Source organism: Mya arenaria, chromosome 8 (assembly GCF_026914265.1).
Source record: "Mya arenaria isolate MELC-2E11 chromosome 8, ASM2691426v1".
Lineage (NCBI taxonomy): Eukaryota > Metazoa > Mollusca > Bivalvia > Myida > Myidae > Mya > Mya arenaria.
The window spans coordinates 62,624,040-62,640,980 of NC_069129.1; the positions used below are offsets into that span (position 1 = coordinate 62,624,040).

At 36.1% G+C, this 16,941-nt stretch overlaps 2 protein-coding genes across 2 annotated transcripts; one reads left to right on the forward strand and one right to left on the reverse strand.

Moving 5' to 3' along the window:
• Window positions 1-816: 816 nt before the first annotated feature.
• On the reverse strand, window positions 817-9,283 carry LOC128244795 (adenosylhomocysteinase A-like). Its single transcript, XM_052962876.1, has 9 exons — window positions 9,167-9,283; window positions 7,052-7,242; window positions 4,974-5,102; window positions 4,332-4,431; window positions 3,607-3,719; window positions 3,061-3,268; window positions 2,683-2,888; window positions 2,131-2,325; window positions 817-1,648 (listed from the first exon to the last, which is right to left on the reverse strand). The coding sequence occupies exons 1-9, from the start codon at window positions 9,192-9,194 to the stop codon at window positions 1,517-1,519; spliced, it is 1,302 nt and encodes a 433-aa protein (XP_052818836.1). The 5' UTR covers window positions 9,195-9,283; the 3' UTR covers window positions 817-1,516.
• A 938-nt stretch (window positions 9,284-10,221) lies between these two features.
• On the forward strand, window positions 10,222-16,723 carry LOC128242750 (V-type proton ATPase subunit d-like). The gene is made up of 8 exons (XM_052960021.1): window positions 10,222-10,441; window positions 10,925-11,096; window positions 11,435-11,613; window positions 11,943-12,022; window positions 12,348-12,425; window positions 13,674-13,850; window positions 14,055-14,132; window positions 15,340-16,723. The coding sequence occupies exons 1-8, from the start codon at window positions 10,312-10,314 to the stop codon at window positions 15,499-15,501; spliced, it is 1,056 nt and encodes a 351-aa protein (XP_052815981.1). The 5' UTR covers window positions 10,222-10,311; the 3' UTR covers window positions 15,502-16,723.
• The last annotated feature ends 218 nt before the right edge of the window (window positions 16,724-16,941 follow it).

Below are 16,941 nucleotides of genomic sequence, written 5' to 3' on the forward strand. Positions count from 1 at the left end.
TTCATCTGTCGTACACCTTCAAGAAACCGATACACAAATGCAGGTCATCTAGCCCCGATTTCTTAAAGGGGCTGTACTCCGTATGATGAAGTAGCGAAGCAATAGAACATTGTCGAAAACTGACATAAACTTGGTATCGATGTGTACAATGCATTGAAACTTACTAACTTAAGTACCACAAAGTTTACATTTGTTTATTTTTTCGCAGTTTTCTTCATTAAAAAAGATTACTAGGTATGTCTACCTAGTAGAATTCATTTCTTATGCGTGATTGGCTAGTCGATATCTTTACGTGATATTACCAAGTTATGTATATAGCTTAAATATTCCAACCGTTTAGGGTAAGACTTCGTAACACAGTGGATACAACAATGGACATTTTGATGTTTTTTACAATTATTATATCAAAGAGTAAAACATTTTATGAAATAATTTTCCTGAGATTACAGAAAAAAACTTTTTTTGGTGCCAATCTGGTGTACAGTCCCTTTAAACTATATTGAGCATAACAGGTAGAAGTATCATATTAAATTTAGCCAAATCACTAGTTTAAACTTTATTTTTATAAACCAAAACATAGCTTATCATAATTAGCAAGAGACATCGTTTCTTTTAGACGTTTTAAAACTATAAGGTGAAGTTAGCTTGACCCTGAAGGACTAGATATTGACCCAGAAGGAGAACGATACCTGCGTGGACAAAATGGCTCTTATGTGACCCTGTCATTGTTTCCTCTGAAAACAGTTTCTACGTATCTATCTTTGTCATGTATAACATTTTCGAGCGACTACGCAAAAAATTATCGTACTCAAAAAATTATCGCGTTTAGCACTTTATTTCGGATTTCCACATGTTTCACAACATATATACAACACATTGTTTTAACACTAAAAATAGTATGACTGAATGCCAGTCACAAAAGACTAGTCAAGAAATGTGTATTGTTTTAAGAAAAAAAAACTAAACATCTTAACTTGCAAAATAATGATGCGGTTTCACGAACCTATAAGGTCCGTGGTGGTATGAAACAACCCTACATGAAATGATGGAAACCCGATGGTCATTACAAATGACCAATGTACATACATGCAATACATGGCAACTAACCCAGTGGACAATCCCTACTTGCTCATCAAGTTTTAATTGCACTTAATAACAACTACGCCATCACTAACATATATGAGGATGATAACCAAAGGTAATACTCTCAACGGACAATGTATCTAATTCAGAGTTTTAGTTTGTTCCCAATACTCGCCCTAGCAGGGTGTTTTTCGGATGGAATGAAGATTTATAATGGATTAAACACAGCGATATCCCCACCAATCCGTGGGTAACAACTTCCAAGCTTAAAAATAGCTGATATGATGTCCTTTTTGAAGAGGTGATGTTAAAAAATTCTTCAGTCAAAATTGTCATCTTTAACAATCATTTCAATATTCCAATAACAACATCCTGAACACAAGGGAGACAATTCCTCAATTTCTCCAGTGTTCTGTCAAAGGGAGGTCAGCACTCAGTATCTGTAGAAGTCTGCCTTGAATGGTCCCTCCTTGGGAATACCCAGATATGAGGCCTGGTCGTCCGAGAGTTTGGTCAGTTTCACACCGAGGTGATCCAAATGAGCAGCAGCAACTTCCTCGTCCAACTGAATTTATAAAAAAAGTTTTATTTTTGTCACATGATCTTCCTGGTTTTGAATGCATATAACTTAACAGGACATTATTTTGCACTATTGATTTTGGTTTGAACTCGTAGTTGGCAATGCACCATATGATTCAACTTATTATTCAACTGGCGATAAGAGTTCCAGCTTTTACCAGACCAAAAACACCAATATATTTTGTTCTTTGTCTATAGGTTATACTTTTGACCAAACGTCCTCAAATTTTACCAGACTTTTTCCACAATTTCTGATAACAGTTGAGCAAAGTGTGTCTAGCAAGCAAAACCATGTCCTGGACTTGATTTTCACACATTCTAAAATCTGATACTATAATAGAATGTCTGGCTAATCCTATGGGCGTGATACAGTTGTAAATGATTTGAAGGTCAATTATTGAACAGCCCACACTTCTTATTTCATCATTATAATGACATGGGCAGCATTAATTCAAAGTCACCACTCACCTTCTTTGGAAGCATGTGTACGCCAAGCTTGTACTGGTCAGATTTGGTCCAGAGCTCAATCTGTGCAAGCACTTGGTTTGTGAAGGAGTTGCTCATCACAAAGCTTGGGTGACCATGGGCGCATCCCAGGTTGACGAGCCGTCCCTCGGCCAGCACGATGATGTGACGTCCGTTGGGGAGTGTGTATCTGTCCACCTGTGAAATGATAGGACAGATTGAGAATATTGCATGGGAGGGTGTGACAATCGTGAAGAAACAGAAATTTATAAGCGCTGTCGACAGGGTTATCAACTGCAGGAGTTTACCTTGTGCAAAACCATTGTAAGTGCCTATCACTGTAACATAAGGCTTTATAATAATGCTTAGTACTTGTAGAATGAATAATTAAAATACTCAAATAGCCTTAATTTACATTTTCAAAACAAGACGTAACATACAAGGCAATGATATATATTTTCTTCATCTCAAACTGACTTACATTATAAGAACATAAAGACTAATCCAAGTGTGCAACACAATGCTGCAGTATTAAGACTTTTACCCGATCCTTACCTGAGGTTTGACTTGTTCCTTCTTTACACAGTTTTCGTTGAGCCATTTTATGTCCAGCTCGCAGTCAAAGTGGCCGATGTTACACACAATGGCATCCTCCAACATCTGTTCAAAGTGACGTCCCATTAAAATGTCCTTGCACCCACTAGCGGTCACAAAGATACGGCATCTAGGGATTGCATCGTCAACAGTAGCCACCTCAAAACCTGGCAAAGAAAACAATTACTTACTGTCAAAGCATTGAAAAAAATGTACAACACAGAGTTTAATGTAAGGGATATATTTTCAGTAAAGCCTCATTTTTACCTTTTGAATTTTGTTACAAACTGAAGAGTATTATATATGCCTTCAATTGTTTCACATTACCCACAAACATACCTTCCATAGCAGCCTGCAGGGCATTGATGGGGTCAATCTCAGTGATGATAACGCGAGCTCCAAAGGCCCTTAGAGCGTGTGCGGAGCCCTTGCCCACATCCCCATACCCAGCAACCATGGCAACCTTGCCAGCCAACATGACATCTGTTGCCCGTTTGATTCCGTCAACAAGCGACTCCCTGCATCCATACAGGTTATCAAACTTACTCTGTGGACAAACATAAGATGAAATTTATGAAACCATTTTATTTACTTCAAGTCAATATTGAATACATTCAACTCATTCAATGACATTTTTAAATGAATTCATTTACCCACATGGTCATAAAAAGCCTAGGATGAGAGTTCAGTAAAATCACTTTGTGACTAATCTTTAAGATTGGCAATAAAAAGTACTTTTCTGCTTTAAAAAATTGTTTCAAACATTTTTTCAAATCATCAACAACAAAACGAATTCCGCAAGCAACAATCAACACATCTTTCCTCATAACATCTCAAAAATCACATGCACCAGTCCACCACGACAGGCTAAATGGCACCATTTACCTTGGTGACAGAGTCGTTGACATTGATGGCAGGGACCTTGAGTTTCCCTTCCTTCATCATCTTGTACAGGTTGTGTACTCCAGTTGTTGTCTCCTCCGACAATCCCTTGATTTCTGCACCAGACAAAAGCAAAGGTAATGTTTAAGTTATAACAATTGGGAGTAGTCTCCTGCAGGGCACGCCATCTCTGTCTCAAGGGACTGTGCCTTTGGAGAGAATTTCTCAGGTTTTCTCCAGCAGTATTAGATATCACATGTCCTCCTTCATATAACAACAACATGCTGGTGTAGTCAGCTATGATTGATAGAGTACCTCTTATAAATCTAATACCACCATTATCATTTACACAAACACAACAGGCAGATATTTCTACCTTTTATCTTTATGATTTAAAGCGACTTTGATCATGACGTTTTGCAGTCACTGTGAGTCATCTACGTCATATAATTTAGCATTAAAATCATACATGACTGGCCTGGTAAATGTCATTTAAGTTATGTAATCATTCATAAAACGGCAGCAAAAATGTTATGAAATTTCTTATGAAAGACATCAACAACTATGACCTTATTCTGATGAAGATCATACAGCAATAATATGGGCAAGATGCTGATTTTTCATTGAGACATAATTGCAAATTTTAATTAAATTTTACCAAGAATGAAACATGTTATCAGTGTTGTGTACATTTATAGTTGAGCTATTCAACACCGTTATTGCCGTACCTGGAAGGTATTGTGGGTATTTCTCATGTACAAGGTTTGTTAGATCTCCACCATCATCCAGGATCATGTTCAGAGGCTTACCGTCTGGGAACACTATCGTCTGAAATAGTAACAATGGCCAGTCATCAAAAGAAAATTAGTGATAATCCCTGGGACTATTACAACTGCTTAAAGCATACTAAGTACAGAAGTTCAGCTATACAGAAGAGGAGCACTGCATTTCAATTCAAAAAGGTGGAAAAATAATAAAATCACTGTCATGAACTTTTAACTTTAATATATAGAAATCTTTGTACATTTGGGAACTCTCAAATTAGTTAAATATCATGCTAGCATCACACAATGAGACAGGAACTCGTGTGTTAAAAGTATTTAAAGAACGATTTTCAAACATAGCAGTAGATCAGCTAAGAAGAAAAATGCACTCAAAAAAGCAAACGATTATAACAATCATTGGTCCGCCAAGTAGTTTCGAAGAGAAATATATGTTCAAAGAAAGAAACAAACAATATACTCAAGGAGTCAAGGTGCTCAACATCATTTTTCCCTTTGGATATCCTAGTAGTTATCCTAGCTTCTCAAGTCAGCTGGAATAAGTCATCAATGTTAAGGCAGGGTGCTAGTAAAGACAATCTTTCCTACCTGTTCAACACACCAGAGGTATTCCTCATCTGTTTCTCCCTTCCAGGCGTATACAGGCACGCCAGTCTTTGCTATGGCTGCAGCAGCAAAGTCTTGTGTGGAGAAAATGTTACAACTTGACCACTGGACCTGGAATCAGATAGGTTAAATGGAAAGTTTGACTTAATAATTGTCTTTAAATATTACAGATATTGTTAGGCAATTTCTTGGCCATGGAATGAATATAATATACATTTCATCTATTGTTGAACTTTAATTATATTTTTTTTAAATGCGAAATTGAACAACAATTCATCAAGTTTTATAAAAACAAGAGATGTTTGTCAAACATTATCCCCCCCCCCACCCAGGCGCCATGTTGTTAGTATTATATGGACAATTGAATGAAATGTGCATGGACCGAAATGAAAGCTGATTTGTCACTGACATTGGATGCCGTTGAGGCAGTTTTAAGATTATGACCATTCAAAGTTTGAGGATAGAGTGTGTTATGACCATGACCTTTGACTCTATGACCTCAAAATCCATAGGAGTCATCAACTGGTCACCAAAAATCTAAATGTCAAGTTTGAGGGCCATGGGTTCAGGCATTGATAAGTTATCACACAGACAAGCTTTTTTCGGTCAAGGTCACTGTAACCTTGACCTTTGACCCAATGACCCCTAAAATCATAAGGGGTCATCTACAGGTCAGACACATCACCAAGTCAAGTTTGAGGGCCATGGGTGCAGGCATTGTCGAATTATCACTTGAAACATTTTCGCATTCAAGGTCACTGTGAACTTGACCTTTGACCCAATGACTCCTAAAATCAATAAGTGTCATCTCCTGGTCAGGCCCAACTTCCATGTCAAGTTTGATGATCATAGGTTCAGGCATTGTTGAGATATCACTGGGAGAAGATTTGTTAACTTTTTTGTGTTAAAGGTTACTGTGACCTTGACCTTGGCCCGATGACCCCCAAAGTCAAGAGGGGTCATCTACTGGTCACGCCCAACCTTCATGCCAAGTTTTATGACAATAGGTCCAGGAATTGTCAAGTTTGCTTTCAAGGTCACTGTAACCTTGACCCCTAAAATCAATAGGTATCATCGACTGATAAGGCCCAACCTCAAAGTCAAGTTTGAGGGCCATGGGTGCAGGCATTGTTGAGTTATTATTCGGACAACCTTTAATCATTCAAAGTCACTGTGACCTTGACCTTTGGCCCAATGACCCCTAAAATCAATAGGGGCCATCTACTGGTCAGGCCCAACCTGCGAGTCAAGTTTGATGGCCATGGGTGCAGGCATTGTTAAGTTATCACTTGGACAACCTTTTACCATTCAAGGTCACTGTGACCTTGACCTTTGACCCGATGATCCCCAAAAACAATAGGGGTCATCTACTGGTCAGGCCCAACCTCCAAGTGAAGTTTGAGGGCCATGGGTGCAGGCATTGTCGAGTGATCACTCGGACAACCTTTTACCATTAAAGGTCACTGTGACCTTGACCTTTGACCCGATGAACCCCCAAAACAATAGGGGTCATCTACTGGTCAGGCCAAACCTTCATGTGAAGTTTGATGATCATACGTCCAGGAATTGTTGAGTTATCACTCGGACAAGCTTTGGTCTACCGACTGACCGACCGACATGCCTGTGCAAAGCAATATACCCCTCTTCTTCGAAGGGGGGCATAATAAATGATAGACCTAGCTTACTTGGAAATATAAGCTTTTGATTCCATGACTCTTATTATAGATTTTTGATGCTATGATATTTGGCAAGCTATTCATAGTCATGTGTAACTGTCCTAACTGCTATGATAAGCCATGAAAACGATATGACAGATAATATTAGGTATTAGTCTAACACAATGTCTTAAAAAGTTTAACTTCCCTATACTTTCTAATACTACCTTGTCTGAATTTGAGATAAAATGTTGAGTTTCAATACATATTTGTCTTAAGACTTCCTGTGAGCATTATAATCATAGCTTGGACTATCGCAATAAATGCTGTCTAAGCATGTCACAAAGCATTTGAAAAATGACATTCATATTTTAATGAATAACTGCTGCCAGAGTGATATGGTACCTCAGCTCCCAGTTCCAGCAGTGTTTCAATGAGGACAGCAGTCTGTGTGGTCATGTGGAGACAGCCAGCGATGCGGGCACCCTTCAGTGGCTTCTTTGGGCCGTAACGGCGCCGCATATCCATCAGACCCGGCATCTCATTCTCTGCTATCTCAATACACTTCCTGCCCCAGTCGGCAAGGGAAATGTCCGCTGTAACATATGCATAACAGATAAAATAGGATTAAAATAAATGGACTCTTTTTTTACCCTTTTGAAGCAAATACATGATTACTAAACCTGTTTTACAAATTTTGACGTTCATGTTGTCAAACAGTAGTGCAAGGGTCTAAATACATTTTAATGTTGATCTTGGCCAAATCTGAAAGTAAAGGGGCAGCTTGGGGGTAAAATTGAGCGCTTCATTTCCTTCATTCAGAGACACTTTAAAACACTTTTATTTCTAGAACTATTTTTCCATATAAAAGAAAGTATAGAAGGGTTTTCCATGAAAATGTATGAGCCTAACAAAAAAGTAGGGCCTGCTGGACAGCCTGAAATGAATGCAGTATTGAATAATTGTAAAGATTGTTATAATCAAGACCTTGAAATTTGCATTACAAATCCAGACCTGAAAAACTGCATGCATGGCTCTAGTTGCGTTTGAATTAAAAGCATATACAGTCGAAACTCGTTGGCTCGATATCTCATGGCTCGATATCCTCGTTGGCTCAAACCAGATTATAAGGACCAATTTTTTTATTCTATGTTCATATAAAATTCGATCCGATGGCTCGATATCTTGAGGGTCGATATTTCTCCACGCTCGATGTCATTTTTGCGGTCCCAAGTAAGACTTTAACACTTTGTTTTGTTTGCTTAAGTCGATGTCATTTTCGCGGGTTCGGGTAAAAATTTCACACCTTGATTTGTTTGCTTGGCTTCACTTAGCACACGGCGATAATCGATGAAAATTGCTTGATTTTAATTATTATCAAACTTAAATGGTTTTACTGTTTGAATAAACAGGACATCACTTTAAGTTCTGTCTCTATAAATTGTTATCCATGTAAAATTGTCAATGCATTTTGATATAACTTATAAGCTATGTTTGTGTTACTCAATGTTTAAAATTGCTTGTTTGTTGTTTTCGCATAAATGTAAATGTTTTTATAATAATAAAAAAAATCAAATGATATTTTCAAAGTATCGAATAAGTCTTGTTACAATCTGTACTATGTCCAATAAATACTCTTCTCTTGTGGAGATAGCGTAGCCAATAACAAACGAGATAAACAAGACTTTTTGTAACAAATACAAAAAAATAACATTCTGTAAGCAATCCCACTTGGCTCGATATTCTCGAGGCTCGAAGTATTTTGGCCAGTCCCTAGCATATCGAGCCATCGATTTTCGACTGTACATGCATAAAATAGACCTGTCAATGGACAAATATTTCTTGCATTTCCAGTTTACAGGTGAAGTCTGTTTCACATCTGTATATTTTTCCCAAGTATGAGCAGTTCAAAATCAAGACCAGAAAAATAGAGCTAACCTAAATTCTCACCTCTGCAGTCATTTATAGACACAGCTAAAAGCTAGATAACAGATATGGACACACTATCAGGTTAACCCTGAACATGGTAATCTTTAAATTATTAACCCTGTTTTTGACATTAACTTTTATCAAATTTACATGTAGCAATAGCCTTGAAATGTTCCAACAATAGTAACTTTAATACTAAAACATGACAATTATAATATAATATTTAAATGGCTAAAGGCATCAAAAACATGTACAAAAATGTACATGAGTACCTACATGTATGGGGTTATATATTATGTATACAATCTTGAGGTTCTGTTTTTGCTAGTTGAGTCATCATGTGCAGACGAAATATCCAAGTATATAGCAATTATTCAAAATGCTTAAACACACCAAGCTTTAATGTGCCTACAGCCAGATCCATACAATACATTGAGCAGGCAGTGTTTCGGACAAAATTCGGATACTTTCATAATATTTTACTAACTGCAATGATGATTATTAAAAGTGTATCTTTTACATAACAAATAGCACACATGATACATCGAGGATAAATTATAATATTAATGAAAACAAAACGGGATGACATACCGACTTTGTATGCTGGTTTAGCTGTCATTCTCGTTTCGGTAATTACACGTGCTTACTCGCCGGTGTATAAGAGCTGGAGAGAAAGAATATTGGTCGTCGCCGCTTTATATAGACAGGTTATTTGCATAAAGTCACGTGACAATTGTATACAGCTTTGCTCAAAAGTTTTGCTCAAAATTGTTTGTCGTAATAGAAAAAAACGCGTTACAAAACGAATTTGATGCAAGACATAAGTGTCAATACATATACAACTATAATTCGAATGAAAGTAAACATGCACAAGTTTAAAAGTTCTAATAAGTGATAGAAATAAGCAACGTTTTAAATATATGACATCAGGGACCAATAATACAGGGTCCTGTAATCTTACTCCCAGATGACATGTGTATAATATATAATACAAATACGAGGGTAAGGTTAATTGTTAGCAGGTGCTTTTTCGCCAAATATCTATCTATTATGGCTATATCAATATCTGAGCATTACACTAAGCACTATATACTTGTACCATTTAAAGCCATGCATGTACCATTTAAAGCCAAGGTATAAAACCTTTCCACTGACAAAGGCATATTTTCAACCACTGCATATATAATAGCCGGCGAGTAGTCACAAAGAAAGGGAAGCGATTGTTGTTGTTTTTTGGGGTATATTTTTACTAATTATATACACGGACATCAAAATAGCTCCTTTACAACATACATGTAGAACTTTTAAAGTAAGTTGAAAGGAATTTGTTACGGATGTCTTGGACTAATACAGACGAGGCCCGAATGTGATGATGCTGCTGCTGCTGCTGCTGCTGCTGCTGCTGCTGCTGATGATGATGATGATGACGACGACGACGATGCTGCTGCTGCTGCTGATAATGATGATGATGATAATGATGCTGCTGATGATGGTGATGATGATGATGATGATGATGATGATGATGATGATGATGATGATGATGATGATGATGATGATGATGATCACTATAAATTGTAAACATATATAAAATGGTGTGAGTACTTTGGCAGTACCCTGTACAATATGTTTACTTCCCTTGGGTACTCTTCCGGAAGTTCGAAAGGAGTATCATGTGACAGGAAAACAAATTTAACAAATCTGACAGATATCTTAGCTATACACAACCATTTTTCAAGATGATGAACTATCAGGATATGTATTTTAATATCGACCATGGATACCTCGAAGGACTGGTTCGAGGTTTCAAGTCAGGAATTCTGAAAAAGGGCGATTATTTGAATCTGGTTCAGTGTGAAACTCTAGAAGGTAAACTAAGAGTAAGAGTATTGAATGGTTTAACTGTAAATATTTGTCAGTTGTTTTAGACATTTACATCTTCTGAAAGTTTGTAGCCTTTATAAGTTTGTTCTGTTTCAAATTGCATAATGTTGATATATTTGCTGAAGGCTCGTGGATGTGCATTCACACAAATGTATTATAACATTCTGTTATAACTTATAGATGGAAGTAAATACTGTATATAAAGACCTAAAGGGCTCTGTTAGTATTTGTTAGGCTCACAATTTGCATATTTATTCCTGGGATATAAATACATATTGAAATATATTATTAAAATGGTGATGCGGACCAGATCACATAAACGATTGAAACTTTAAAGTAAAACCCTATGACCTGAACACGGCTTAAGCTTATGTCTTAGCCACACTATGAATTACTTTATCACAGAGCCTTGAGTTACCTCATTAAAAACAATTAACTGTATCAAATATTGACAATTTTTAATTTCAGACCTAAAGTTGCACCTGCAGAGTACTGACTATGGCAACTTTCTCGCCAATGAGCCCAGCCCATTGTCTGTGTCCACCATCGATGACAAACTGAAGGAGAAGCTCGTGATTGAGTTCAACCACTTGAGAAACCACTGCCTCGAACCACTAGCAACATTTCTTGACTATATCACGTAACTAAGCATATCTTCTGTTTCTGTTATATGGAGCTTTGAGCTAAACCAACAGTTGGCTATTGACAAGAGATTCAATGTTGGCCCTATCTAGAAAAAAACCTTTTTTTATTATAATTATGAAACTTGGTACAATTATACATGTTTACAATGACAATATGTTTTTCAAGTTCCTAAACTCTAGCTACATTATTTTTTATAGTTATACCTATTGATTAACTGAAAAATGGCAGAGCATTGCAGTAATAGAACTATTGTTTTGCTGTCTGTGTAAACTACTGTATACAAGTTTTCAAATATAAATCAATCCACACCCTTTGACTTTCTTCTTTCTCTAGGTACAGTTACATGATAGACAACATCATTCTGCTGATCACAGGAACATTACGACAGAGGCCAATCAGTGAGCTGATCCCCAAGTGTCACCCCCTTGGCAGTTTTGAACAGATGGAAGCCATTCACATTGCTTCCACGCCAGCAGAGCTCTATAATGCAGTGCTCGTAGACACACCTCTAGGTATTCCTCTTTCATCTACTGTCCCTGGCAAGATTTGTGTATACATTATTATGCATATTGATTCACATTTATTATGTTTAAAGATACGTGTACATGACTGTGTAAGGCAAGTTATGCCAATGACCAATACACCCTGAAGTCATTGATTGTGCAAATGCCATAATCATGTTAAAACAGTCAAAGTTATGTGAAAAAATGCTTATTGACTTGTGCATAAGACCAGACTGATACAAGTATTGGTAATCATACACTCAGTTACGTAGCACACTTTGATTGTTGTCTTAGTCTCTTAAAATTGCTGAGAACTCCAATAAGAATTTGTTTTGCAGCCCCATATTTCATGGACTGTATATCGGAGCAGGATCTTGATGAGCTGAACATAGAAATCATCAGAAACACCCTGTATAAGGTACCCTTGTACAAAATATGTTGTATTGAATTTGTATTAGTAAAAAAGGTGTTCTTTACATTGCTTTAATATAGTAAATTTGGCCATTCAAGCCTTTAATTATGTTGAAAATGTGAAAATATGTCAGTTCGATAAATACCATTGAGTTTCATTCAGAATAAACATATAAATCAGTCGGTGTTTATTTATCATAATGACATATTTTAGTGTCCAAAGATCCATAATTTACTATCCTCACCTGAAAAAGAACTACTGATTAATCATATGGAATGGTCTACTCATCTACTGGTTTAGGTTTAGTCATTGTCTATCTCTCATTTTGCAGGCTTACTTGGAAGACTTCCACCAGTTTTGCCAGAGTCTAGGGGGGGCCACTATGGAATCTATGTGTGAAGCCCTCGCTGTAAGAACAAATGTTTTGAATAATTTTTGACTTTCCGCAATACTTTATATTCTGAATCACTTCATTGTTTATACCGTACTTTACGCTATCTTTTGCAAGCACCAGGCACCAACATCAGCACATAAACAACCGTTGGCTTAAAGTTTATTTATTATTTAACTTTAAGATCTCTATTATTTGATTTCAAGAGACACAATATAGGTTGAAGGGGCACAATATAGGTTGAAGGGGCACAATATAGGTTGAAGAGACACAATATAGGTTGAAGGGGCACACTATAGGTTGAAGAGACACAATATAGGTTGAAGGGGCACAATATAGGTTGAAGGGGCACAATATAGGTTGAAGAGACACAATATAGGTTGAAGGGGCACAATATAGGTTGAAGGGGCACAATATAGGTTGAAGGGGCACAATATAGGTTGAAGAGACACAATATAGGTTGAAGAGACACAATATAGGTTGAAGGGGCACAATATAGGTTGAAGAGACTCAATATAGGTTGAAGGGGCACAATATAGGTTGAAGGGGCACAATATAGGTTGAAGGGGCACAATATAGGTTGCTGTTTTTTTTTGTTTTAATGCACTATTTTATGTAAGCCTTATTTGACTTTCATGATAAAAGCAATAAAAAGCATAAGATTTGTGAACAGATAAAAAATACACAGGTAAGCCAAATATTGCACTTTTTTCAACTAGGGATTTGAGGCCACGTAACTTATCATTGGAAAAACAACACCACATATTTATGAAGGCTAATATTTTTTTTATCTTTTCACACATCATCTTTTTTTCATTGATCATAAAAGTCAAATGAGTCCATAATACATTTTTATTAAAAGAATAATTTTGCATGAACCTGTATTGTGCGCCTATAGATATAAAAGTGGAACTGCTTTTTGTACAAGGTGATACTGTTTACTTGTATTGTGTCACTTTTTTGGCAACATTAATGTCTGAATGTGTGTGTGTACCGGTATGTAAACAATGCAACATTGAACAAACTTCGTAACAAAATAATTTTTCAAAATAAAATGTTTTCCAGACATGCCGAGCCTGTTAAGTATCATCATGTAACAGGAACAACAACAATAATTGTCTTATCCTTTCATACATATAAGTCTATTTGTGTGATTTAAACTTTAGCGGCCATCGTTAAATAAATTTTATTTAATTGAAAACTGTGGTGAGACAAATTATGATTCACCTGGATAAACTCTTTATAAAGACTTTCATTGTTTTCCAGTTTGAGGCTGACAGGCGGGCTTTCATCATCACCATCAACTCGTTTGGCACAGAGTTGACGAAGGAGGACCGGGCAAAGCTGTACCCTCGCTGTGGGAAACTTTACCCTGATGGTCTTGGGCTTCTTGGACGGGCAGATGACTATGACCAAGTCAGGGGAGTGGCTGATAGCTATGCAGTATGTACAACATTTTTACACACTCAGCATTTGATAAATATATTACATTGTATGTCTAAAAGACAAATCTGATAGAATAGAACTTTGAATGTTCAGAGCATGTAGCATTTTAAAGAGAATTATCCATCCCTTTGCTTATTAAATCTAACAAAAGCGGGAGACATTTAAAACCGTTATTTAGGTAATACATTATTTATTCTGCAGGAATACAAGGAACTGTTTGATGGAGCAGGCAATAATGTTGGGGACAAAACTCTCGAGGACAAGTTTTTTGAACACGAGGTATGGTTCTTGGATGTGCCAAGTGAAATGATTATGTCTCCCTGACCATTGATGTGAGACATATTACTTTTGATATGGTTGTCTGTTTGTTGGTCTGCACCAACATTTTTGGGTGTAAGGGTGTCACTGACATTAGGGTTAGAGACTTTTATTGTATAGATTTCAAAAGATTTGAAAAGCTTGTAAACTATTACCTATGAGCCATTATTTTTTTTTTTTAATACAAACATCAAATATTATCATGTGTGTCTCCAATGGAATAAAAACAGAGTGATGAAACTTTACAGGGATGTTTAACAGTATGTTATATTGTAAGGATGTGCACCTAGGATTCTGTGTGTGGCAGCACCAGTCCCTTGACTTAGTTCAAACTAGCCTATAGATCATGCAATCCAGTGTCAGGTCTTTCTCTAAAAGTATATTGGCCATAGTGATATAACTATGAAATTTTAAGCAGGTTGTGAAGTTGTGGGATTTTTGGGATTTCAGTATTAGCCAAAATAAATACAGAGTTATTGCCCCTTATTTAAAAGTAGTCTAAAGAGTATACAAATAAAAAAAATATGCCCAGTAGAGATATGGCCCTTGTATCTGGTGCCTACACTTTATGATAACAGTTTCTCAAATATTAAAACAGTTTTCAAATGAAAACAATTTAGTCTGGTTTGTTGCTAGTGCTATGAAAGGACAATGTGGTCTGAAGTTACTTGCTTAGGCAGAGCTGTTGGAGATAACCACAGAAGCTTTTCAATAGCAATTTTTGTTAACATAAGAATTAGTTAACAAATAAAAATATATATATATTAGTTGAATCTATTGAGAATAGAAAGTGCTTTTTGTTGCTTAGCTAAGCTGGGCTCTTTTGGGATTCTCTCGTATATCTCTGCCTATTAAAGCAAGTAATCCCAGAGCACTTTAAAATAAGCTAGGACGGTTAAACCATGTTATGGTTTAAGAGTTAGGTAAATAAAGCCTTAAGCCAATTGTGTTACAGTGCACCCCAGGCTTTATGGCAAACATTGATAACCCATCATAAGAAATACTATACAGATAACATTCATACTGCATGTATTAATTTAACTTCGTAGTGATTAAGAGTCAGTAGTGAATTGTTTTTATAATAATTCAAATTATAAGGGTTTTTTTCTGATTTTCTACCCCAAAAGTTCATATTTCCATATCTCTTACTCATGCTTATTCACAACAGGTGAAGCAGATGAAGAACTCATTCATGATGCAGTTCCAGTTTGGAGTGTTCTACGCGTACGTGAAACTGAAGGAGCAGGAGAACCGGAACATTGTCTGGATCGCCGAATGCGTCGCCCAGCGACACAGAGCCAAGATTGACAGCTACATCGAGATCTTCTAGCTGGGAATACACGGGGGCATAAGAGTCGCTTGGTTGATGGTGGGGTGTTATCAGTGATCAAGAAACACTTATCGTAAAGGAGTTTTGATGAAAATTTGGATTATTCTAAATCAGAACTTAATTAAAAGTTTTTTTGTAAATAGAAACCAGTAGATATTTGTTATGTTATTAAAACTTAAAATAATTATGTTATTTTTTTGGGAAGTGATGTGCATAATTTTAGTTTATGTCATTAGCACCTTCTACTTGTAAAAGACATATTTCAAATGAAGTTTAAAAGGTTTTACTTGAAGTTGTGTTCTTCAAAACTGAAAGTAAATAAATAAAAATCCTATTGATAAATGTAGCTGCAGGTCAGACGATGCATTCCATGTGTTATTATTGTGGTTGTTTTTGTCGCTATAACTGCGGGCCATTCATTCTAGTCTCTCATAGATTCCACAGGTCTTTAATAATGGACATGTTTTAGGATTGCGTCTGAAATGACAAAAAAATGTCTTATCTAGGTTCATTGTGCCACTGGAGTTTATTGATTAGATATTTGTCATTCAATGGCTCCATGTGCATGCTTTAACAGTTCTTTCTTGAAATCCATGTCCGCTAGATTTATATCAGAATTATAACCAAGATTAGCCATTGTATGTGCATAGTGAATTGTGTATGTGTAAAGTTTGATTAAGGTATTAGATGTGAAATGTGAAATTCTGATGCCCGATAACCCCTGTAATATTTTGATATCATATTAATGGTTTAAATACAGATACAGATATTACAAACACACTATTTTGGCCTTGAATAATTGAAAATTGTTCATTTATTTCACTTCCCATTTGAGTTAAAATGAAGAACAAAATTAAAATACAAACTGCCATAACTTTATCTGTAATGTATTTTAGGTCATTTATTTTACATATTTAAAATCCATTAGCAATTTCTTGCTACCAGTATTACATGGGGTCTGAAATTTAACATTATTGCCAATCAGTAACTTAATTAAGTTAATGTATAACTACCTGTTTAAAACTGACAAGATACGCAGACTTTGATCTTGTTAAGAAATATTGTATGTAGGTGGAATCAATTTCTGTCAAGAGATAATATCTGTTATGATTTGTTCCAGAACTGGATGTTGTCATTTAAATACAATATTGTGTTGTTGTCACCGACGTTATATAAATGTACATGTAAAACTATATTGTGAAAGAGTAAAAAGAGACAAGAACCATGTTTTATTTTCAAACTCAATTTTAAGAAAGTCCAATTATGCTGTACAAAATTCCATCACATGGTCATGGTTATTAAAAACTTACCGTTGTCAATCTTAAAGATCTATGAATTTTTAGCATCACTTCCTGAAATATGCCTGAATAGGAATATCAAATAAAAAACCTAATGCAGTTGGCAACTGCAAAATTTTAAATATATAAATCCCTGTTTTTT